Below are 24,821 nucleotides of genomic sequence, written 5' to 3'. Positions count from 1 at the left end.
TCACTGTGCATATCAGGGGGTTATATGACCTAAATGTATAGTACACTGTAAATGTGTACCCTACTTAATTTCCTGTACAATGTAATATCAATATACTATGGCGTCACAGTCCAAACTAACTTTATTTTAATATTACATGGGGCTGGATTGAATTTGGAGGGGTTTTGTACATGAGGCCCCTGTTAAAAAATTGATTTTTTTTTTCCCCCCCATTTTTTTCCTCATTTTTTTCTTCTCCAATCCACATTTCAAAAGTGCACCAATTATGCCCTTACACTAGTGTCCATGTCTATATGACGATTCCATGGCTCCAAGCCGACTGGCATGTTACTGTTAGGGGTCAAAGGGGGCCCTGCTATCATATCTCAGTGAAATTGATCAAATTTTGGGGTCACCAGAAATGTCTGAGGTTCCTTTCCCTCCATGGACTCCAGTCAGTTTCCTGTACAATGTATTATCATCATTTGCTAGGACCCAGGTTCCATACAGGTACATTTACATGTACCATACATACTCGGTCTTTAATACATACTCTCATATGGGGTCCAGACTTGATATTTACGGTTGGGATGCACAAGGCCACTGATAAAAAAAAATGAAAATTTAGGGGGATCAAATTATATCCAAATCTTGGGGCCTACATGTATTTGTAACTGTATCAAGCCCAGATAAATCTTGTGTCATGCTCAAATTAACACAGTGATGAAAATAACACAATGATAAAATTAACACGGATCTATCGGTGCACACAGTACATGTATTTCATATCAGGTCTCGATTAAAACAGATGTGATGTGAAGGAAAAGGGTTGCGGGCACAGGAAGGCAGAAAATGTCATTCCTAACTAAAAGTACAAGAATTACTCATCTCCTTGTATCTAAAAATGATTTCACATGCAGGCCTACAGTGGGAAAAAGGGATAGTAATAAATCCCTGTAAAACGATCAAAGTACAACATGCCTGTATCTAAATTAATCTAAATAATAATATTCTGTTCTTGTATATTATATACAGCGCACATCTTCTTGCTGTTCCAAATGACTTTGGATATAACATGTATTTGATTCAATTGTTATTCAATTCAATTTCATTTCGGTTTCATCAAAAATATACCAAATAAAAAGTCAGAAGACGAACAATACCTAGTTCACATTGTACTACCCTAGCTTTACCAACGAGCAAACATCAGGGCTCAGAGCATTCACAATATAAATCCTACCAGGTACTCACTTGCTACACCTGGGACAAGTGTGGCAAATGTATATTGATGCTTGCCCAAGGATGTTAATGCCATGGCAGGGATTTGAACCCTGCACCTTGTGGTTCACAGTCCAGTGATTTATTCACTTGACCTCTACAACAGGTCTAGTCTAGAGGGTCCAGCAAATGTATATTGATGCTTGCCAAAGGACGTTAATGCTATGGCAGGGATTCAAACCCTGCACCTTGTGTTTCACAGTCCAGTGATTTATCCACTTGACCTCTACAACATGTCTAGTCTAGAGGGTCCAGCAAATGTATATTGATGCTTGCCAAAGGACGTTAATGCTATGGCAGGGATTTGACCCTGCACATTGTGGTTCACAGTCCAGTGACTTTTTCACTTGACCTCTACAACAGGTCTAGTCTAGAGGGTCCAGCAAATGTATATTGATGCTTGCCAAAGGACGTTAATGCTATGGCAGGGATTCAAACCCTGCACCTTGTGGTTCACAGTCCAGTGACTTATCCACTTGACCTCTACAACAGGTCTAGCCTAAAGGGAGTAGATCAATGAGTTGAATGATAAGAGAGTGTGGACATTAATAATTAGGTTACTCGCTCATTAATTACGTTATTGAGCTGTCAGCTCTCAGCGGTCAGTGACAGGCAGTGACGGACAGGGAGAGTCCAACAAGCTAACACCTTTAATAGTGCAGTGGACATACTGGACTTCTTGCACGGCTTATAACTGTAAATTATGCTAATCAATTATATGAAAGTATTGATTTCAAAAAATGATTAATGTTGTCCAGCAAATCCCTGTTTAATGTTGTTACATAATACATTATCGACACTGAAAATGTGTTGGGTACACGTGTACATGTACACCAACTTGTCACCAAGTATGCACTGGACTACTGTGGATTGAATGCTGATCACTATTGATTCTGAACATGATTGAGCTGTTGTTATGACCAATATTTTATGTTGTTATCAAGTGCTCACCAGTTATAGGGGCTGTCTGGGCCCTGTTTCATAAGCTCATATTACAAATTTGATCTCAGCCAATCAAATACCAGGTTTCCAGTACAGTGTAGCTTATTACAGAACAGATACTGTAACTTGTTATTGATATTAAGTTTTATGAAACACAAATTGAACTCTGGACCCCCCCCCCCCCCCCATCAAAAAAAAAAAAATCAACCTACAATGTATTAATTAACCCCTTTGTAAAAAGAAAAACAAAATTGTTTTTAATAGCGGGGAGTGCTGTTGATAATTATGCCAAAGAAATGTGTAGGTGTTTATGTTTTAAAATGATATTTTGCTGGTACCCTTGTGCAAGGCACACAATGTTTAATAACTAAAATAGAAAAGTATTTTGAGACACTTTCTCACACTCATTTCCTTTTTAAAACCATAATACTTGTACATGTGCATGTACATGTACACGTTGTAGGTCAAATTGATGATAAAGCTACTGGTAGATTTTATGGCCTTCTCATGAAATTAATCTTCCCTCTAATGACCCAAGCATCATTAAACATATGCAAATCAGCTACAGAATGTCTATGACTATATTCAGAGCAAAGTAATAAATACAAAATCCATATACACACATGTTTATGTTTGTATGGGACTGTGTATTGCTTCAGAACACATTACCACACAAAGATAAATTACATAGCATGGAAATAATTGGCTTATTCATCCAGCTAATTGTGTTATCACAATGTCAGTGCAGAGTGAATATGATTGACTGTCACAATGCATCAGGAGAAAATTAGGGCACCACGACGGCAGAAGCTAGGGCAATCTGGGAGGCTGGGAGTCACGATTCATATTTCAACAATATTATAATCGGGTGACCAGAGTTCATTAAGGTTTTTTTTTTTAATATTAGGAAAAGTGATATTGGATCCATGATTTCTCATATTCTACATAGATTTATTTAGTTCAATTACCGGTAACCAAATGGACAGCAAAGTTTTTTATTACAAATTGGTGCAAATAGAAAATGTTTATCGTCAGAGTATTTTGGAGATATCGCGATCTCAAAATTTGATGTCAGATCGAAACGCTGCGATTCGAGAAAAAGTCATTTAAACAAACGAGACCTTAATTCTTGCAACAGAGTTTACACCTGATTTATCACAAAAAGCGATCAATCAAATACATGTATAAGATAAGTGCATGTTTTGCGAGGCAACTATCATACAGTCAGTTGCGTATGGTTCCATCTTTGACTTACAATTTTGACAACTTAATTCTGCTCTCAAAATAAAGATTCCCAGACCCTTGACGGTAAGTTCATATTTTTTAGGAACGGACACAAAATTAGTAGATCCTTTGTCAAAATTGTCATAATCTCACACCCAATTGATTCTATGAAAAATAATGTCTCTGGGTAATTTCAGCTTTCTCTTTCCATTGGAATGGTACCATATTTTCGAAATTGTACCAATATTTTGAGATAACGAAGTGAAGTCACGCACGAACTATGGTCACACCACCATACATCAAATTAACAAGAAAGTAGAAATTAGATATATGTCTGCTTTTTGGATTCACTAATTTGTGTACATGTTTACATGTGAGATTCCTACATGTAGCTTGCTGATATTATCAAAATGGTGAAAGCAAACAATATATGATAAGTAAATGTCATCATCTGCAGCAAGCCATAAGGCAAAATAATTATGTGAGTTTATGTACATGTAGATCATATCGTTGTCAGTTCTTAGCACTCAGCACAGTTTATCAAATATCAATATTAATCTCTGGACACTGAATGACTACATGTACTACATACAGGCCAGTACAGTAAAGTACCTACATTTATCTTTTCAAACAATATGCATGAATATACACCTACCTGTACATATTGTACAGAATTCTAACACAAAATACACATTACAACATTAATGCACCATCACACAACCATTATGCAGTTTGACCTACCTTTACAAAATATATATTGCTCAGATAATTAGAATTCTGTACTAAAAATTTAACTGATATCCTTTCGTAGCCATGTTACACAGTAATAATTATCCTTTGGATGAATATGTTCCAATTTGAAGAGACATCGGCATGAACATCATTAAAGTCTTTATTGAGCACTAGATATTTTCTCCACCGAATATTAGCTTTTCTGAACAAATGAGTAATCCAAAGTGTCAGAGGTTTGGAAACTCAACGGTGAGGAGAATTTTTCACGCTTATCTGATCAACAAAGCTCTCTCAGGAGAAACATGGTTCTGCGAAGCCTACATCCATTCGTAGCTGCTAGCCTGTCCTGCTTTAATAATCACAAAACTTGTGGGAGGTCATACTCATAAGATGCGGGGGTGGAAAGACAGTTCCTATTGGAAACCTCCGTTGATGAAGTTGATAATGCGATGATGGATGGCAAAAGAGCATCCAGCTCAAGTTTGTGCACCGTTATTATCCTCCGTCTACCGGTTCTTGTAAAAAGATGCGTTCCAAGATGATTGCTCGCTACACATCACAATTCCAATCCATTCACGAAGATGATTCAAGGGAGAAAATGCTGGATGATTGCTATGCTGTGATGGAGGAAGCGAAAGGAATATTGTGCATTTCCAAGGAAAGACGCGGCTGCGCTTCATGGGTAGTTCCTAAATAGCCTTCAAGAGATGTAGCCTTGTCTTAACTGATTTCTGTGACTGGCGTTTGTAATGCATGCATCACTTGGCTCGCTGGTAGCTGAAGCGTAGACATGCAAATGACCCTGGTTGAGGCAGCTAGCTCGCAGTGTATAGTAAGGCATGCCAGTCAAGCCTTGCGGGGGAGAGCATCACAAATATGCCACATATCTTGCTCTCTCTTCCCAAAACATACACGCAAAAGCCCGCTAACGCTAGCTGGGCTTGATGAAATATGAAACACACACACACACACCCCTCCACGTACTATGAACCTACCGTTTTCTACCCACAGACTTCACCCCGGTAGTATCAGCTTTAGATGCAGTCCTCTTCCGAAGATAGAGGAGAGAGAGAGAGATGAAGTAAGCAGGAGGAATATTCTTTGTACCAGCCCTTCAGATGGCCGAGCTAAACAACTCACTCGCAGAGATGCGAACCCCCTGATGAATAATGCTTAGTCCACACACACACTCTCTCTCACACACAGCTGTTTGCTCCAGGGAAAATACACACAATGTGCGGTGGATAATGACAACAAATTTCAGCACTCAGGCAATAGGTCTAATCAGTGAAAAGAATACCAGGTCATTCCATTATTTGCAGAGGGGTGACCAGCTATTGTTTTTGCTTCCATTATGATTTTGTAGACCATTGTCTTCTGAAATGCTTTACCACTAATAATTAGCCAAGTTACACATTAATTGCAGTGTTCTTTTTATTAGTAATGCAGATACTAGGCCTATCATTCTCATTCTCATTCTCTCTCTCTCTCTCTCTCTCTCTCTCTCTCTCTCTCTCTTTCTCTCTCTCAACTCATAATTCATGACCTAATTTGTTAGTATGTTGTGAATTTTAATAAATATGCAAGACAGAAAATGTGTTATATCTTTTCATATTTTTACACATTTACGATATTATGTGCATATCGAAATGTTAAGAGAAGGCCGAGTTCCGGTGAACGGAAAAATACAAGTTAATAACTATCTTCTCTTTTTATTCCTAAGCGGAGGATATATGAGTAGACCTAGATACATGTCAAGTACATGTACGTCCCGTTAAAAATGATTGCTCATGAAATTATGTCATATTTCAAATCATCAATGCAATATCTTGACAATTTCCAAAACAATGGAAATATTATTTGGTGCTTATCAATACAGGATTACCCTGAATAAAGAAGTGAAATTTAAAAAAAAATAATAATAATAAATACATACATGTACATACATGTATAATATCTATCAACATGACATGGGTGTGTGTACATGTTCATATACTGTATGAAACTATTTGGATGAGTTTGATACACATGTAGGTCCACCAGCCTCATCAAGAGCTGATGGCTCATATAATGAACAGACAAAAGCATCATTTTTTCATTTGTTTTATAATATGAGTAAATTTCATAGATCCATGAAACTTGATTTTAAAAAGAAGCCACTTTAAGACTGGAGTATGTCCATGGTGATCGTAAATACAGTCCTGACTTTAAAAATTAGCCTCCTAAAAAAAGACCTAAATGTCTTTCAAATTAGCCTCCTAAATTTCTTTCATAAGCCTCTGTTCAATATACCGGTAGTGTAACTTTTCACGCAGGACATCTACTAATTGGCTTTAATGAATGATATCTCTTTTTTTAATAGAGCAATTTGTTGACTTAAAATCACGTCTCTGGCGATAACAGTTAATTTGCTAACGTGTCTGTCTTTTTAAAGAACATTCTCTATGTTCCATCTTCTCCTCTCTCGATCTCGCATCCATCACCATCTTTGACCCTGGACTTCATCCTAAAAGATCCTGTCTAGTCTGTGAATACAGACTCTCTTTGACACCTACAATGTACAACAAACTTCAGTGACTTGAGTCTAGCCTACACAAATTTGACAATTTAGGCAAGATGTCAAATCTCAAACGAGTGTAGTCTTAGCGGAGATACATGTAGTTCAGACCTCGTAGTATCAGTTACGGCTCATGTTCTCGCCAACTAGCAGACATCTACTTTTAACATTCACTCCCCCCAGTTTCCCTTTATACTGTAGCTTGCAAGCACGAACCCCACAGGTCAGTGTTAATGCAAGGTCTGAACTACACAGACTAATCAAATCATGTCCAATGTACAGTAGTCAGACTTGGCTCAAGTCTCGACTGTCTCTCAAATTTAATATAGTTCATTATCTAAATAGAGTCTCTAATTGCAGACTACTATTCCTTCTACAGATGCTCCATGTTCACCTTCAGGGATGACTCATCATCATCAACCTCCCATCCAGGAATTATTCCTCTACAAATATTTACCCTAAAATCATCTTCACGGCTTCCCCATTATTTATCCCTCAAATCCAGAAAAATGAAAGCAGCACGCACTTATCCCAACAAGCAATGCTCCTTCTCTGAGATCATTGATTTCCAGTCGCACATGTATTGTACAATGTAATCATTGATGCAAGATAATTTGTGTTTACTCGTCATATTACTGACTGCATGCTTTTTATAAATTATGACCTCTATAACCCTGCCATTTAGTACAGTCAGGTCCATTGAATTCATAATCCATATTCATAGTGATGATGACGACTATGATGATGAGGACTATAATGATGACAGTGATGATGATGATGATAAATGATGATGATGATGATGATGTTAAAATGTTATTGGAATTAGTACTAGTAGTGGTACACTTTAAAAATCAAAATGTTTGATTATCAAAATGGGCCGCAGACTGGAGTACCTTTGCACTTTTGAAAAATGGGCACTCTTTGGCCCTTTTAAATGGGGATTTAACACAAAAGAAGCAGAGACCCTGTGCAATCACCAATCCCCAAATATGTCAAAATCCAAGAGAAAATCACTGTGAAAATTGTATGAAACTGCAAAAACGATCACCTTGTTTCATAATCTTGTAAATCTTTTTTTATTGCAAGTGATCATAACGCCTGGCTGGAATGCTCCTGAAGGGGTGGAGATTGTGCACACAGTGTGTGCGGGCAAGTATTGAATCCAATGACCGGGGTAATCTGTAAAGCACTTTAATAGAGATATCGTAAATGTATTAAGCGCTATATAAGAGTGAAATATCATTATAATTATTTATTATAAAGTAAAATAAGAAAGTCATGCTTCTCCCTAAAATTGCCACAAAAAAGGTTCAAAGACAGATTCATCTATGGAAAGTATAAATCTGAGATGGGTAACCTCATATTCCGAACTAGAAAAATACACGTACAGTATGGAAAAAGAAAAAAATATCATCTTGTATTTGCATGTATCATGTTTAAGGACGACAGTGTACAAGTCCATACAGTATGAAAATGACACCCTGCCAAAAAACTGTAACATCTAGAACTCAAGAGGGCAGTTATCATATCTGTGTGAATGAGTGATTGATTTTTCAAGCAAAAGTCGAGTGAACATTGTGACCTTCCGACTATTGTACCTACATGTAATTTTCAGCACAGAGTTGCATCGTACACAGTTATCATGGAGATGGAGGAATTATCAAGCACTCTGCTGCAGTGTATTTGTATAGTCCTGTGCATGATGCATGCACAATCTGTTTGGTTTGACAGTGCTTAACAATAAAATTGTAGTTTTTTGCCTAATCTGAGTTTGTATGTATATTACATACATGTACATATACATGTACATGTAGGCCAAGTGAAGAAGAAATGATGAAACAATCATAATAGATACAAACTATAAGCATTTGGGGCTTTAATAGTTTCTCAAGTATATGACATATAGCCTACATGTACATGATAATTACCCCCCCCCCCTAAAAAAAAAGTAAAGAATCATGAAAGAACAACAAAGTCTGTCTAAACAAAAATGTTAGTGCTGTTTATTTTAAATCTTGCTCCTATAGTTAAATTACATTTCACAATCAATTCACTGAATTTAATATTCACTGTCTATACTCTATAACAATATATGCATCATATGTATCATGAATGTACATTGTAAAAGTGCTTTAAAGGTATTAACAAACAAAAAAATTGAAATTAGCACAAATATGTTATTTAAGATGGTTTAGGAAACAAGTGAAAGTTTTATATTGCACTAAGAAAACTGACATCTCTTCTTTTATGAAGTGTGTTGGGGGGAATCTTATCTGGAACTAATTAATTGTAATTATCATGAAATTAATTTCATTCTCTTTTTATTTAATTTTAATTTTTAATTTAAAAAAAAGTTGTTCTTGGTTATGGTATCCTGCCATACTAAACAGTGCATGTACACTACGTATGTCAAAGCCTCTTATATTGAGTTAAATGCTCTGTATGTACATGAGAATAGTACATGAACCTTTGATTATTAAAATAAATCTATACAAAAATTAACAACCCGACTGACAGCCAGACTCATCAATAAGATGTATGAAACCTGAACAATATTTTAATCAAATACAATTCACATGTTTAACATGATACATTCAGATTCACTGTATCTACCAGGGCATCCCAATGCTATAATTGATTTTTAGGCTCAGTCCTACTCCTACCCAACTCATGCAAGACATCACATTGAGGGGAACTACCCCCTAAACTTCATTATCGGAGGAAGAAGAAGGAGGAAGAGAAGGAGGAAGAGAAGGAGGAAGAGGAGAAGAAGGAGGAAGAGGAGAAGGAGAAAGAGGAAATGGCATAGGATGAGAAGGATGAGAAGGAGAAGGAGGAGAAGTACAGTGTAGGAGAAGGGAAATAAAAAGAAGAAGAAAATATCTAAGAAATGAGAAGAAGAGGAGGAAATAGAAGAATGAAGCTAGAAGAAAAGTTCTAAGAAAGAAGAAGAGGAGGAGCAGGAAGAGAAGGATGAAATGGCAAACGAAGAGGATGAGAAGGAAGAGAAGAAGGAAAATAATAATAAGAAAATATCTAAGAAATGAGAAGGAGAGGAGGAAATAGAAGAATAAAGCAAGAAGAAAAGATCTAAGAAAGAAGAAGAGGAGGAGGAGGAGAAGGAAGAAGAATAATAAAGAAAGACGAAAAAAGATCTAAGAAAAGAAGAAGAGGAGGAAAAGGAGAAGAAGATGAAGAAGATGAAGAAGAAGGAGGAGAAGGAGGAGGAGGAGGAGGAGGAGGAGGAGGAGAAGGAGAAGAGGCTCCAATGTACAGTAAATCCGGATTTTGTTAGAACTCGGATATTGGCCAATCACATTCCATGACACACATTTCCCTTGCCCCCGTTTTTCCAATTTTGAGTAATTAACTTGCGTCATTCCGCAGGAAGGGGGTGTAACGTGGTGATATGTACATATTACTCAGAACTTATTAGTGAAGCAAACTATTGTGTAAACACAAACAAATCAATGTGTGAGTGATAAGGCAATGTCAAGAAGAAAGGTTAAAGGGAGCTTAAAGAGAAGGTTGAGTTCTGGGAAGAGGTGAAAAATAATTTGTGAGCATTACTCATTCTTATTATGCAAGTGTGGAAGAACATCAGTTAAGACATGTTCCCTGAAAAGCATGGCTCTTCAAATGCCTTCATATTCTAAATATGCATGTAACATCGTAAAAATCGGGGGGGGGGGGGGCCGGCTTTTTATGCCACGTGTTCGTGTAGTCCCATATACATCTTTCTGTGCAAGTGTTTGTAACTTTACCAAGACTTGGCCAAATTTCTTATCATTTTGATGATTCCAGAATCTTGCAATACACACAAATTCTTATATGCTAGATGATCAACCTTTTCTGGTCGGTTCCACACCGTTTCTTTCACAATGCAATCGCATGACCAGAACTCAACTTCATCTTTAAACGTTTAACGTTTGGAGACAAATCTGAGACCTGTATGTATTGCCTTAATTTCTTCCAGTATGCCAGTGTGGAACAATATGCATTGGAAAAGATGTTTTGTAAACCCTTGTCTTCGGTCCTCCTAATTGGGACTAATTAACTTACATCATAACAGAGGCCCGGAAGGAGGAGTACAACTATAAGCCTGTATTGGGGTTATTAGTGTGCACAGCTATATCAGTTTGGGATTCAATTGCTAAAAATTTAAAATACAAATAAAAATAAAACCAAATTAAAACACTTCTGTCCACTATAAAAACAATGCATATAAAGTCAATGGCAAATCATTTTTGCACCGGTATATCAAAATGGCAGGATCATAAAAAGCACAGAAAGTCAGAAAGGCTTGTAAGAAATGACCTTGTAACAGATACATTTAAAAAACAATAAGCAATATTTATACACATGTTAACATCAAGGAGAGATACAAATGTAGGAAGAGAAGAGAAGGAAACATTAAAACAAAATACACTGTAAGTACATTATTACATACTATATGTATTGTGATTAATGCTCAAAAGGGAGATAGTTTTTATAAGTCATTTACTAAACTGTGCAACTTTTAAAAGAAATATGAATCGTATATTATTCAATCATCAAATTTGATAAAGTGGAGTCAATGCTTTTATCATAATCTTTGTTAACACAAGTAAATTGTACAGTAGTCAATGTACCTGTACTGTACATCGTACCTTTAATATAGTACGTTAGATGATCTTGTTGATTGAAAATGGAAGGAAAAGTGACATCTGATGCTGCACTTCTCTGCTACTTGTCTACTAGGGTTACACTACACTTCCTTTGCATATTTCCATATCCCTAAAAAAATGGTACGGCCTATGGATAGGGCTATAGATTTTGAAGTCTACAGTACTTACATAACAGCAAAGACATACACAGGAGCGATGAGTGATCGAAAGCTCAAAAAGTGCTATAGTAAAATTAAAAAGAGCTCTGGCAGTGAATATGCATTTAGCTCTTTGTAGAAAACTTTTAACTTTGGGAGTTGTATGTGTCCCGGGCACTTGTTAATGTTGAGCCCTGCATACAAAAAGTAAGACATTGGCAGATAAACATGCCCCCTTTATTAAACAGCAAAACCAAATATAAACATTTTAAAAAATGTTGAGTTCATGTAACCCCCCCCCCCCCCCCCCCCCCCCCATACATGTATCTCCATTTAATTGGATAACCCTCTCCTCTACAAATTCGAATCTCTTTGGGAGATTTCCAAGAAAAATGATACACAATTTGGCAGGCCTTGTGTGCAATATACCGGTACACCAATATAATAACAGCCCTACAGTACCGTTATGATTGACAGAAGCTGGTGGCAGGTGGCTGCTAATGTACTATCCAACTGCTGCTACAATTAAATTATAATTTCATGTTCTTTTCATTTGTCTGTGAATGTTGATATCAATCCAATATGAATCAAATATAGATTAGCTACAAATGTACAAATGATAGTTTAATGTACATTGTCCATACTTGTACTTCATTTTTTAGAGACAAAACTGGGAACTGAAAATTTGTATTGTCAAAGAAATAATCTACCGGTAGTTTGGTAGTTATTGTGAATTGTGAAGTTTAAACATTATCAAAAAGATAGCTAATTGACTAAATTTTGCTAAAAATGAAAGTAAAAAAGCACTGCACATTAAAAAACTCGAAGGTACATTGTACATGGCAATTTACAAGTTGAAATGATGTTGGGTGAACCTATCTACACATCTTTACTCAATTATATTCCATTTAAATGTATTCCCATGTACATACGTAATCAATCAAAAAATTCATTGACTCTATGCAAAAACGTGACATGTACATTTGTACATGTACAGTGCCCCTGTATATATCAGAAACTTGTACAAAATAAATGTTTATGAATGCTCATCTTGATTTCTGAAACTTGCCTCACCATCCTTTGCCCTCAATATTGGAAAGCCATTTTAAAGAAGTTGAGTGTGCATCAATGGCTGATCAAGAGCAAGAGGGGGATTAACTCATATCATTTTGCAATGGATGATATACACTGTATACATGTATATCTATGAATTAAACTACATGTCTAGAATTGCCTCGCACAAGTGCAAGTACATGGACTTTGCATTGCATAAAGCGCAAGCCGTTCTCTTTTTTAACATATAATAACAATCGGATAATTCAAAGGACTTTCAATTCTTTAGATGACAAGATACATCTATCTTCCATTAAAAAATCTGCTGTGTTGAGATTATATACAGCAATCTATCATTGGCAATACAGTCAAATTCATTACCAGTAATCTCTACGCTAAGCCCACTAGGAATAGATCAAGCCTCATTAAGTTACGCGGAAATTGATGCGTCGCGAACGTCCTGGCTCCGCCGGCACGGAACATTGATCAGATTCGGGGACATATCGTCAGCGAAACCAAATATTTTTGTTGTTACCAGCAAAATGTCGCAGCGTTGTAACCCAACCCTGGGCCCCATCCTCAGCTGTGGCTAGGCGATTCTAATGACAAAATATGTTCATGATTGTCCATTGATGAAAGACTGGAAAATGCCTTGCTGTGAGAGTAAATGCTACAAGGGTCACTGTGTGAAATGTTGATGAGAAAGGGACTCAGTCTGGATTGTACAAGTAGTATTTTTAGAAAGCTCTGTCAACTACATGGAACTGCGTACATACAATACATGTACAATGACTCGGCTACAGACTTCACAATCTGAAACAAAGTATAGAGCATATCTTCCCCATCTAACTTATATGTCTGTACATCCACCGAAAGCCACTAAACGTTGGATTTAATGCCTTTCTGGGTCTCATAAGGCGACGTATCCCTGGATTTCATGTCTGTGTATATAATGTATAATATGTGTAAAAAATATATACAAACATACAGGTGTACATGTACATGTATATTTCTGTTAATATGTATTTATATTTACATGTGTTAATCTAAATGTACATGTATGTATAGCACTACAGAATTACATGAACTCAGTCCAATCTTAAAATGTAGATGATTTCTGTAAATCTTCAGTGTCAAAATGAAGGCATTGTCTCTACATGTACACTATTCATCAATTTCTTTGTACACCCTGTAGATGCAATTTACATGTTCATCATGCAAGAGGCTAAGAGCATTTATCACAATGTTTTATATATATGCAGGGAGATACATGTACATGTACATGTATCTCATTTTATTGTTCTGGCTCTTTGTCAAATAAATTAATCTTTCATATCTCACCATCCTTCGTTTGGATCTGAAACAAGAATGAATCATTGTCATGTTGCCCATCCCTACATCTTTTCAAACGACTGCTCTTCCTGAATAATTGAGTGCTTCCACTCCAAAAAGCACTTTTGTATATCCGTAGATAAAACACTCGAATAGTGTGATCAAGGCTTCGCTAGCCGTAAAAAGAGTGCTTCTCGAGGCTTTCTAGAAATAAACCGATCAATACTGCCATAGGCCTCATCATATAATGAAGCCACCAATCAATTTGATTTCCCTTGTTAATCAAGCACGATGTACGATACAACTAACTGAAAAATGTGTGTAACATTTGCCAAGTTTGGACGGTATACACACGGATGCAGGTCTAGATAATTAATTGAAAGATTCACCCTTGTTCACATGAAGAAAAATATATGATTTTTGTGTGTGATAACTGATAAGCTAAAGAAATCAAACTTGTCTTGTGTAAACTTACCCCCCAAAAAAGTCAAAGAACAAGTTTTATAGCCTACACAACAAGGTTGAGCATTATTTTATATTGTATACATGTATATTGTACAGGTAATAAAGGAAGAGAAGAAGAAAAGAAAAGTTAATTTACCATGCGAACATACATGTACCTTCCCTAACCCTAACAGCTTTCTATACAAAGTAATTTATCTGGTTACGGCCAGTTAGACAAATCAGCATACACTTGTATATGCATGCATACAGTACAAGTACATGCACAGAAACCCTGATCTGCATACCACTACATCAATCTGCAACTTACCGGTACACTTAATACAGTGTACAAAAGTAAATTTACAAATTACAACTTAAAATGTTATCTTGGATGATATTCATCCTCTTTTGCTACAATCACTACTCTCATATATGAGTTCATGATCTTTTTTCTGTCCACGTTTCTCTAAGCAGTGTTTCTCTAAACGGTGTTCCCCTTGTGTGAATGAGCCATGAATATTGCATGCCACCTTCTCCAGTCAATAGTGAGTTGTGTCCTTGTCTGCAACGGAGGACTAAATTATGTATGGGCATGCAGTCCTACATGTACATTACATGTACATTGATGTAGCCAATGTTCAATTACAATTACAATTTCAATTTCTTTCTTTATTCATATTGAGTTCATCGATTAAACAAAGAGGATTGTTCTCAAAATACATATTGTAGGACATAATGCATTACCATCAAATGAAAATGTTGGTTTAATGTACTTGAACTTTAGATAGAGATGATCTCTTGGACCTAAAATGTTGAAAGGTTTTACAGCTTTTTAGTTGGATAATCATAAGCCTGGGGCAGAGTTATTGTATAAACTATAAACTATAAAGTTTGGCCAACTTGGTTTCAATTGGTTTAAATACCAGAACAGTGTGTACATGTATGTATTTTTGTGTTTTAAGCTTGCCTAACAAAGCAGTATTTACTATATTGTGCCCAACTTGAACTGGGTTGCCCAAACTTCCCTAATCAATGGCACTCATGGCTATAGGGCCACATGCCACACCTACATTGCATGTACACATGTTTGTTGCTCATTTTATGAATAGCAACATTTGTTACCATAGTAACCTGTTGTGTTACACTCATGGAGTCCTCATTTTCGTTCAGCTCAAATGAAATTGAAAGGCTGTGCATAAGCGTGTAATGAGGTACTCGAGTACATGCCCAGGCTTACAGGCGGATACTGGATTACTTGGCCGCTATGTTTCTTTGTTTCTTTGTTGTTGTTGTTGTTGTTGTTGTTGTTGTTTTTTTTTTTTTTTTTTTTTTTTTACAGAAGCAGGGTGTCCCCTTTAATCATTACATTACATGTAGGTACTTTCACATTGCCTTCTGAGAGCCAGAATGATACAGTGTTAACACCCTTCACGCTCTAATTAGACAACATGACAAGATAAAAAACTACTACTAAAAAAAAGTTCTGCAATTCAAAAATATATCTCACATTTGTCATTCTCAGTAGGCCTGTATTCATCAGCTCGAGATTCTAAAATAGCCCGCTTTTTCTGATTTGGAAAGTTACAAATTGCGTCTTCATTAGCTCGAGACTTGACCGTTCGTGCATAGTGCGAGTCATAGGGCTGGTGAAGACGCACCGGACAAATAGCGAGATATTTTGCAAACTAACCCAAGATATCTTGGGATGATTATCTCGACCAAATATCCCGCTTATTGCAACTTCGGGCTGATGACGCAAATTCACTGGATAATTTGCGATCGGGATAGTTCAAATAGCAGGATATTTGGCAATCTCGAGCTGATGAAGCCAGGCCTAATAGCAGGCTTGGTGTAGGAGTTCCACCCACAGACCGGTACATGTACGCACAAGTACAAAACAAGGTTAGGCCAGTCTCTGTTGAGTAATTAAGTTACAACCGAATGATTACTTAGTCCCATGGAATGTATTTATTGTCATGGTATTGAATACCTTTCAAGCACTCTTATGATTCACTGCCCCCAACAAAGAAAGTGGGCTACTTATTGATCAACAAATGTGGCTTTAGTGGTCGTTGATGACAAATCTTTGACATTCTACTTGCTTTATTTCCAATGCTTTTGTTTGGTATAAAAGTAATTTATTTGTTTTCCTCCATATCACCAACAATAATTACTTTGTATTTTGGTATGTTGACACAATTACACATTTTGAACTTCCGGTAAACTTGTACATGCATTTTTATGTCAGGCGGAAATTCACCAAGTTCTTGTCAATCTTTGACATCCTATTTGCTTTGAATTCCATATATATTTAAGTTTGGCATAAAACTCTTTTGATTTGTCCTCCTCCCATATTATCAACTTAAAATTCCTCCAAACTTTGGTGTTTTTACACAATTACAAATGTTGTATGCATGCACCGTTACTCCGAACCTCAAGTAATAAACTATGTGGCAGAAATCACTATATTTATATCCACAGCATCCCAAACATAGTGCGTACATGTACTGTACTATGACAAACAATAGCATACTGTACAAGTTTCTCAGAACTTAAGAACATTACTGTAAAGTACTTGAACATGCATACCACACTTAGTTCATTTTTTCTTCTTCTCAATTGGCATGTATTGTTCAATTACTGCGAGGTTGTGAATTATTCATTGTGTAAATGGTGAGTCACACATTCATGCAAATGTATTTCCCTCCAATAGTTATAATCAATTTTAGTCTAAATGTTTCACTGGTTCAACGGATTTAATGACCACAAAGTCAAGAGAAAAAATGATAATTTCAATGTGAGCAGGTATACATTACACGCCTAGACCTCGTTATTTCCTCTACTTGGTATAATACTCGGATCAAATAACATGTTTTGTTTGATAGATAAATCATACATGTATGTAAATAGCTATAAACATCCTGTTGGTTTCCAATTTCCACTTCAATGAAGCATTGTAAAAAATAATATGTTTATGTTACAATAAACTTCCAAAAACTATATACAATGTAAAGAACGTTTGACAAACAAGATCATAGATATATATATTCCAATGACCACTGGAATGCTTGAATATTTGAACAGTAAAAGTTTGTTGTAAACATAAGTTTATATCATTTCTGATAATGATTAATTTATAAGCATACAAAACCCATCGGCTGAATAAAAGTTGAAAGACAAGCAACTACATGTACATGTGTAGTGTGAACATGAAGCAGGCCCACCTGAGATAGACATGCTTTTTTCTTTCTTTTTCATTTAAAAGAAATTATAATTTGTTTCCAGGAACTGTGAATTTTGAATACCCTTTGGATCTAAATACTCCTTCATCTTTTCTGATCTCTTGTGGGACTTTAAAGATGAATTCATGTACATTTTGAAAATGTGTTGTTTGGAACCGGAGATGGGCTGGTTGAAAGTTGAAAGACAAGCAACTAGTGTGAACATGAAGCAGGTCCAGCTGAGATACACATGAATTATGTGTTTACTCATACATATTTTATACTAGAAGGTGTGTACAAATTGGGGAGGGCCATAATCTGCGTTCACACATCTCCAACTTTCAGGGACTAACATGTACACATGTAGGCCCTTATGGTAAATTTCAATATTTTTACATCTACATTGTATGGTTTAAAAGCAAATGAAAGTGACTTTTTTAAATATGAATGGGAACAAAAATCTCTGAAAATAAATTGTTGGCAATGCTTACTATGAAATCATTTAAAATTTCAATGTCTTTTTCTCTCGTTGTCCTGTGATGGAGGTCAGTCAAATCAAATACAAATCAATCTTCTTTTATACTCTCTAAAAAAAATTGAGTGATCACGGACATCACTCCTCTAGAGAGTGAAAATAGAGTGAAAATAGAGTGAACATTCCCTCTTTTCTTCTTAGAGAGCACCCTAAAATCAATCGATTTTCACTCCTAAACAAGTGATCACGGACGTCACTCCCAAGAAAGTGAAAATAGAGTGAAAATTCACTCTCTTTTTTTAAGAGAGTAAACATGTATAAAATGGTACCCTTTGGCCTTAGGCTTTAAAAGTATGGATCTCACCAGTAAGCATGTGCAGGACTGTCCATACAAAAGTTAACCACTTACAATACCACTGACCAGCAGATACAAATGTAGAAAGTCTTAACATGACAAAAAAAAATGTGTGTTAAGTTGTAAAACAGCTAGTGTTCAGTAAAGTATCAGTTTTAAAAGGGGGATGGGGGCTCAAAGATTTCTTGAAAATACATTAAGCTATTAAAGCAAGGCACTACATCTGTACATGTAGAAAATGAATGCAAGAACACTTCTAGTCTTCTAGAACTGCGTCATGCAGGTTGAATGGGGTGGACACTGGACAGTTTTAAAGCCAAGGAAGGCCACTGGTGCAAAGCGGGACCAGCTGATGTCTGGTGCTGCCTGATAGCACACTGCTCAAGCAGGGGTGCATCCGGTAGTTTGCCAAACAGGAGCACAATATTCTTTTTAACAGGGTCATCAGGAATTTTGCAGTGCCAATTTACATGTACCTCCAAAATTCTCTGACAAATAACAACAACAATAGGATAGAAGTACATGTACTATAAGGTGTGGTGCCTTTTAAAGGTAAAGACCAGTATTGGAAACGCCCCAATTTCAAAAAATGAAATGGAAGCTCTCATTACCAATCATGTGAAAGAATATGTTTTGACTAATACATTATGATAAAAAATTTGCCGGGAAACCGCCTACTAATTCATATATTTGGTAAATTTGTTTCTCTCTTGGTCTGTGAGAGATACATGTATAGGGTAGTCCCATATACGTCTTTCTGTGTATAGTGCTTGTAACTTTACGAAGAATGGGCCAAATTTCTTATCATTTTGATGATTCTAGAACCTTGCAGATGCTAGATGCTAGATGATCAACCTTTTCTGATCGATTCCACAACATTTCTTTCACAATGCAATTGCATGACCATAACTGGTCTTTACCTTTAACACCAAATTGTCTGACAAGAAAACACTCAAAACGGAGAGGAGCACAAATTGTGTACCGGTATTGCAGCTACAGTACATGTGGGCCTATACCATGGTATGACCCTAGACTGAAAATTCAGTGTATTTCACTCAGGGATATGTTCCGCTGAGACTACAGTACATGCATGTCTGGTTTCACCATAGGATCAGAAAGAGAGTGTAAAAAGACAAAAGATGCTTAACTCTTCCTAGCAGAAACTTGAATTTCAACAGGATGCATTGGCTGTTTTTGTCCCCCCCCCCCCCCCCCCCAAATCCCCTCCCCCAACAAAAATGGGGGAAATGTGCCGCTCCAGTTCTTGAACTGCAGCCCATCAAGATCTCCGGACTGATGGCTCTTCCAGACATTACCAACATCATCCCTAAAACCAATTATTGTCTGGCCTCTGTCCCAAGACACCATGTCCATTTTTCATTCTCTTTCATTGCCCAATAATGTACAACTTCCTCCCCGAATGTGTTTCTGAAGCTTATCTTGGGCCCACATTTTGATACCCACTGATAACATCTGCAGTGGTACTAATCTCCTTTTCTCTTCAAAATGTTCCAAATACAGACAGAAATTTGTCCAGGGCTTTCGTATTATAGCTTTTCATTTGGGTTGCCACTTGCCAGATGGGTAATTTATAATTGTACATCATGTACAGTAGATTGCTTAAACATGTACATGTAGGCTGCCAACTTTATCTTTTGGTAGTCATTTACATGTACTGTACATACATGTATACACACACATAAATTTGTCCAGGGCTTTCGTATTATAGCTTTTCATTTGGGTTGCCACTTGCCAGATGGGTAATTTATGAAGGCTTCCTGGCAGAATGGGTGATGGCTGATATCAAACACCAAATCGATCCAAAGCAATTTGGTAATATGAAAGGCAGCTCTGTGTCGCATTACCTAGTCAGCCTGCTTGATGATCTACAGCGGGGCCTGGATAAGCCAAGTCATCATGCAACGATTTGTACAATCGACTTCATGAAGGCCTTTGACCTCATCGACCATACGAAGGCTCTACAGAAGCTGATTCAACTGGATGTCAACCCGGCCATCATCACAGTGATAGCTAGTTTTCTCACGCAACGTACGCAGACAACTCGATATTGCGGTACATCATCATCTGAGCAAGAGCTATCATGTGGGGTTCCACAGGGAACCAAACTCGGTCCGGTAATCTTCCTAATTATGATCAACGATGCCGCCGAGACTACCTCGAAGAGATGGAAGTATGTTGATGACGTAACTATTGCTGAAGTTATCCATAAAGCAGAGCCAAGTCATCTACAGTCTCATGTGGATGCGCTATCTGCATGGAGTGAGTTGAATTCAATGAAACCAAAACCTGAAAAATGTAAGGTGATGCATGTAAGTTTCCTGCGTAATGGTCCACCTTCACCGGTGATTACTATTGGAAATCAAGTTTTGGAGTCTGTAACGTCGCTTCGCCTGCTTGGTGTTATCATTCAGACAAACCTAAAGTGGGATCTACAAGTGGAACAGGTCATCAAACGTGCATCCAGACGTTTATATATCCTGTGCAAATTGAAGAGGAATGGAGTTCCAACCAGTGATCTTGTGCTCATATACACAATGTATATCCGACCATTGATGGAATATTGTGCACCAGTGTGGAGCAGTAGCCTGACAACACAGCAGTCAGATAGCATAGAGCGGATACAACGTAGATCACTCAGGATGATATCTTACCCTGATCAACAGCACTATGAGGAACTCCTGAGCAGCTTCGGCATTCCCTCCCTTGCCAGGCGAAGAAGTGACTTACTTACCAACTTTGCCAAATCAATCCTTGTCTCCTCGCGACACCGTGATTTGCTTCCGGCAGAACGACAGCATCTCTCGCGAGGTGGACTTAGGAATTCTAACCACCTACACATTCCTTATGCAAGAACTGAACGATATAGAAAATCAAGTGTCCCCACACTTGTCAAACTGGTCAATGCTCAGTTGTAGATCATCTATAGTAATATATCATATTTGTTTTTCTTCTCTTTTTTAATAATATTGGAGTTATTGTTTTGTTACTTTGTTTAATTCAACTCAAGATCGATCCAAAATTCAAAATTCCGTGCACATTTTATGGAGTGCTCTTCATTTTTCTTATGAAGTTGTTCTTAAACCACCGTGTATAATTCTGCTGCAATAACATGATTGTAACTCAACTCCAATTTAAAATTTAAAATTTAATGTGAAACTCAACAATTATGAGAATTTGTGTATGCTCATGGGCACTATACATCACTTTATATGAAATGCTTTAATGATATATTCTTAATGTAATAATTATATTCAACATAATTTGACCTTACCTGTCACACAACAGACACACCTGCATGTATAATTGTTTAGTCTATGGATCTCATGTTAACAATTGCAATATAATAATTTCCTCTCTCTCTCTCTCTCTCCCTCTATATATATATATTTTGTTTTAAATAACTGTTAAATTTAAAGATTATTTGTACTTGCAATAACTGGTTCAACATTTATTATCATCCATCTATTATCATTTATTTATATATGTATATAACTTTAGGTATGAGCAATAATTTTAACTTTATCTTTTATCATTTTTATTGTACATTTATATGATCATTCCTGTTTTTATGCACATTGTAAACATTGCATTATTGGTCCCTGGACTACTGCATTGTACATTGTATATGTTGATATTAATAAACCGAAATTGAATTGAATTGAATTGAATTGAAATAAACAGTAAACTGCACAAAATCTTCATTTTTTCACTAGTGCAACAAAGACAGGACTTTATTTTAGGCTATCAATCGACACACATATAACTGCTGATTTAATTTAGAGCCCTGACTTGCATTTCTTTTAGCCTGCAATGATAGTTTCACAAGCCTGAAATAAGGCCACATCTCAATCAGCGTTACATTCTTATCGGTATCTAAAATTGCTCTTAAGAATGTGGGTCAGGTATAATGTAAAAGGCATGGATGCATTTGAGTTTGACATCAATCATAAGCTACGCAGAACTTGAAAGTGAGTCCCAGATTCACAGTAAAACTTCTCTTTTTCTATTTGGACAGATTTCTCCTTCAACATTACTACCAATATTCTTTATGGTGACTTTATAGACTACCAAATGTGACTTAAACTACAATTTGTAGTGGCCTATTAAATAAATGTTCCTTCAATCAAAAGAAAATGTTTGCAACTCATCCCAGATTCCCAGTAAAGGATGGATTATTGGATTTCATTTTATTTTAAATGGATGTGATCATACAGGGCAACATTGTACAGGTATGTTTTGTTAGGTTTTAACATGGATTTTACTTGCACCTGTATGTTGTCTTTCACAGGACTAATAATATAATTACTGATTGGTAAGATACTACATTTTATTCTACAGTTTGAGTTCATCTAAACTTACAGTATGGTAAATATATACATGTACCAACAATTGTTTAGAAATACTAACTGAAAATGGTTGCCTTTACTATCTTCCCAGTGTTGGATATGTGTCAAAATATTAATTGAAGTAACTGTGGAGCAGCTGAGTGATGGGCCCCATTCCAACTTCGCTGAGTCATTTAATCCATAACCACAATATGAAACATGCACAAAATAAAACTTGGCAAGCATCTGCCAAATGCATGACATCATAATTTTGTCCACGTTTATGATCTATATTTGGTATAAATGTACAGTATAAAGATTAAAGAACAAGTTAAACATTTTGGAACATGATTTCTGATTTCATATCAGCCTCATATTCATCTCTGTTATCCCTTTTGATTGCCCCCCCCCCCCCAACCTTCTCTCTCTCTCTCTCTCTCTCTCTCTCTCCTCCTCCTTCTTCCCACAGAAGCTCCAGTTCTATTGCTCATGATTCTCCATCTTCTTCTTCTCCTCCTATATCTGCTCATCATATTCCCCTCCCTTTTCTTCTTTTCACTCCTCCTCCCCTCTCCTCCTCCCCTATCTTTCTTCTTTTACTTCCTCTTGTTCTTCTCCTTCTTTTCCTTCTTTTCCTTTTTTTCTTCTTTTTCTTCTTTCTCTTCTTTCTCTTCTTTATTGTTTTCTTATTCTTCTTCTTTTTATTCTTCTCTTCTTCTTCTTTAAATTCCCGAGGCCATATGGGACAGTCAAATTTTCTAAGCATCAAAATACAACCAACAACGATTATCCATGATACAAATTGGAGCACATGCACAATGACCAAGAAAAACACAAGAAATTTATCACTTAAATTAGAAGTAAACAGTAAATTAAAAGTATATGTAGACTATAGGCTACAAAATCAGTAGGCCCACAGTACATGATGTACAGTAATATGTGTCAGCATATTTTAAGAGTGATTCCAGGCACAGAAAAGTAAAAACACAATAGATATCAAGAATAAAATAGGGTCTAACATAAGTAACAATAACTTTTGTAATATCAATTGTCATTTGCCACAGACTGCCAATACTGAAATGATCAGTTTGAGGCACGGAAGCTGAATACTGGTTGAAGTATTAGTGTAATTACCATATTCCTGAAAATGTACCATAAAATCAAATCTCTATTGATTTTATAATAATCTCATCTTGTGTCACACAGCACAATTACCATCAGTGGTGGACCACTAGGCACTAGACTACACCATCAATCATTCACAATCACTGCCTTGCCTTGGCCCAACCCAAAATCACAGCGTTTATCTCTTTGGCCCGACTTGACGAGTGCAGTGATATCACATAATTCTCGCCGCGCCTCGGCAGGCAGGGCCAGGGCTGCCGTCGAAACATACGGTGTACACAGGCACCCTCCACTTTCAATCTCATAACATGTTTTCACACATTTAGTGCATAGAAGATGGTCATACTCACATTTTGTATGTCCTGTCAGTGATATTCCACGAATGTTTCCCCTAGAAGAAGTATTCCTTAAAGGTTCACGTCCAGTAATTATGTTGATAGTGGTTTCTATTTCTAATGGCAATAATGATGTTCTTCGCAATTCGTAAGAGCTTTCGTCGATGTGCGTACGTACTTTGTGATTAATAGCAGCAGTGTACGTGTGCGCGCAGAGAATTGAGCGGGTACAAAAGTACGCACACAAAATGCAAAATCTGAGGTACGGGGGGGGGGGGGGGGGGGGGGGCTATTTACACGCGTGGATGGCGGAGGATCTTGAACCTCACTGTACAGTCGACAATTATTTCTGTGTTGTTGTTGCTGTTTTGTTGGTAGTAGTTTATGGCGTTCATTCAGACTACTGAGTAAATATACACGCCATATTTTCACTTCAGTTATCAGTAATGAAAATTGAAAATAAAAATTGTAATAATATTTTATGTGAGGTGCACTCCCTGAGCACATTTTATTTTTGTCCCGAAATTTTCAAATCTGACCGATCGACATTTCGTTCCGTTGGGGGGGGGGGGGGGGGGGGGGGGGGGGGGGGGGGGGGGGGGGGGGGGGGGGGGGGGGG

The 24,821-nt window shown here is 36.9% G+C and overlaps 1 protein-coding gene across 6 annotated transcripts in view; it reads right to left on the bottom strand.

The window, feature by feature from the left end:
• The window catches only part of LOC592651 (ras-associated and pleckstrin homology domains-containing protein 1), a 108,402-nt gene extending 84,124 nt beyond the window's left edge, over positions 1–24,278 (bottom strand). For 4 of the 6 annotated variants that reach the window (XM_030990172.1, XM_030990167.1, XM_030990171.1 and 1 more), the window contains exon 1: positions 24,218–24,278. In XM_030990172.1, coding sequence (XP_030846032.1) covers positions 24,218–24,219 — 2 coding nt within the window. In that variant the 5' untranslated portion in view covers positions 24,220–24,278. Of the gene's footprint in view, positions 1–4,164; positions 4,366–5,150; positions 5,395–24,217 lie in introns of those variants that run through there. The other 2 variants (XM_030990168.1, XM_030990169.1) reach the window with 2 other exon arrangements.
• Positions 24,279–24,821: the final 543 nt, after the last annotated feature.

The sequence above is a fragment of the Strongylocentrotus purpuratus genome, unplaced genomic scaffold (assembly GCF_000002235.5).
Source record: "Strongylocentrotus purpuratus isolate Spur 01 unplaced genomic scaffold, Spur_5.0 spur5_scaffold_19, whole genome shotgun sequence".
NCBI classification, from domain to species: Eukaryota; Metazoa; Echinodermata; class Echinoidea; order Camarodonta; family Strongylocentrotidae; genus Strongylocentrotus; species Strongylocentrotus purpuratus.
Note: the sequence above shows the minus strand (reverse complement) of the source record. Positions and strands in the feature narration are given on the sequence as shown.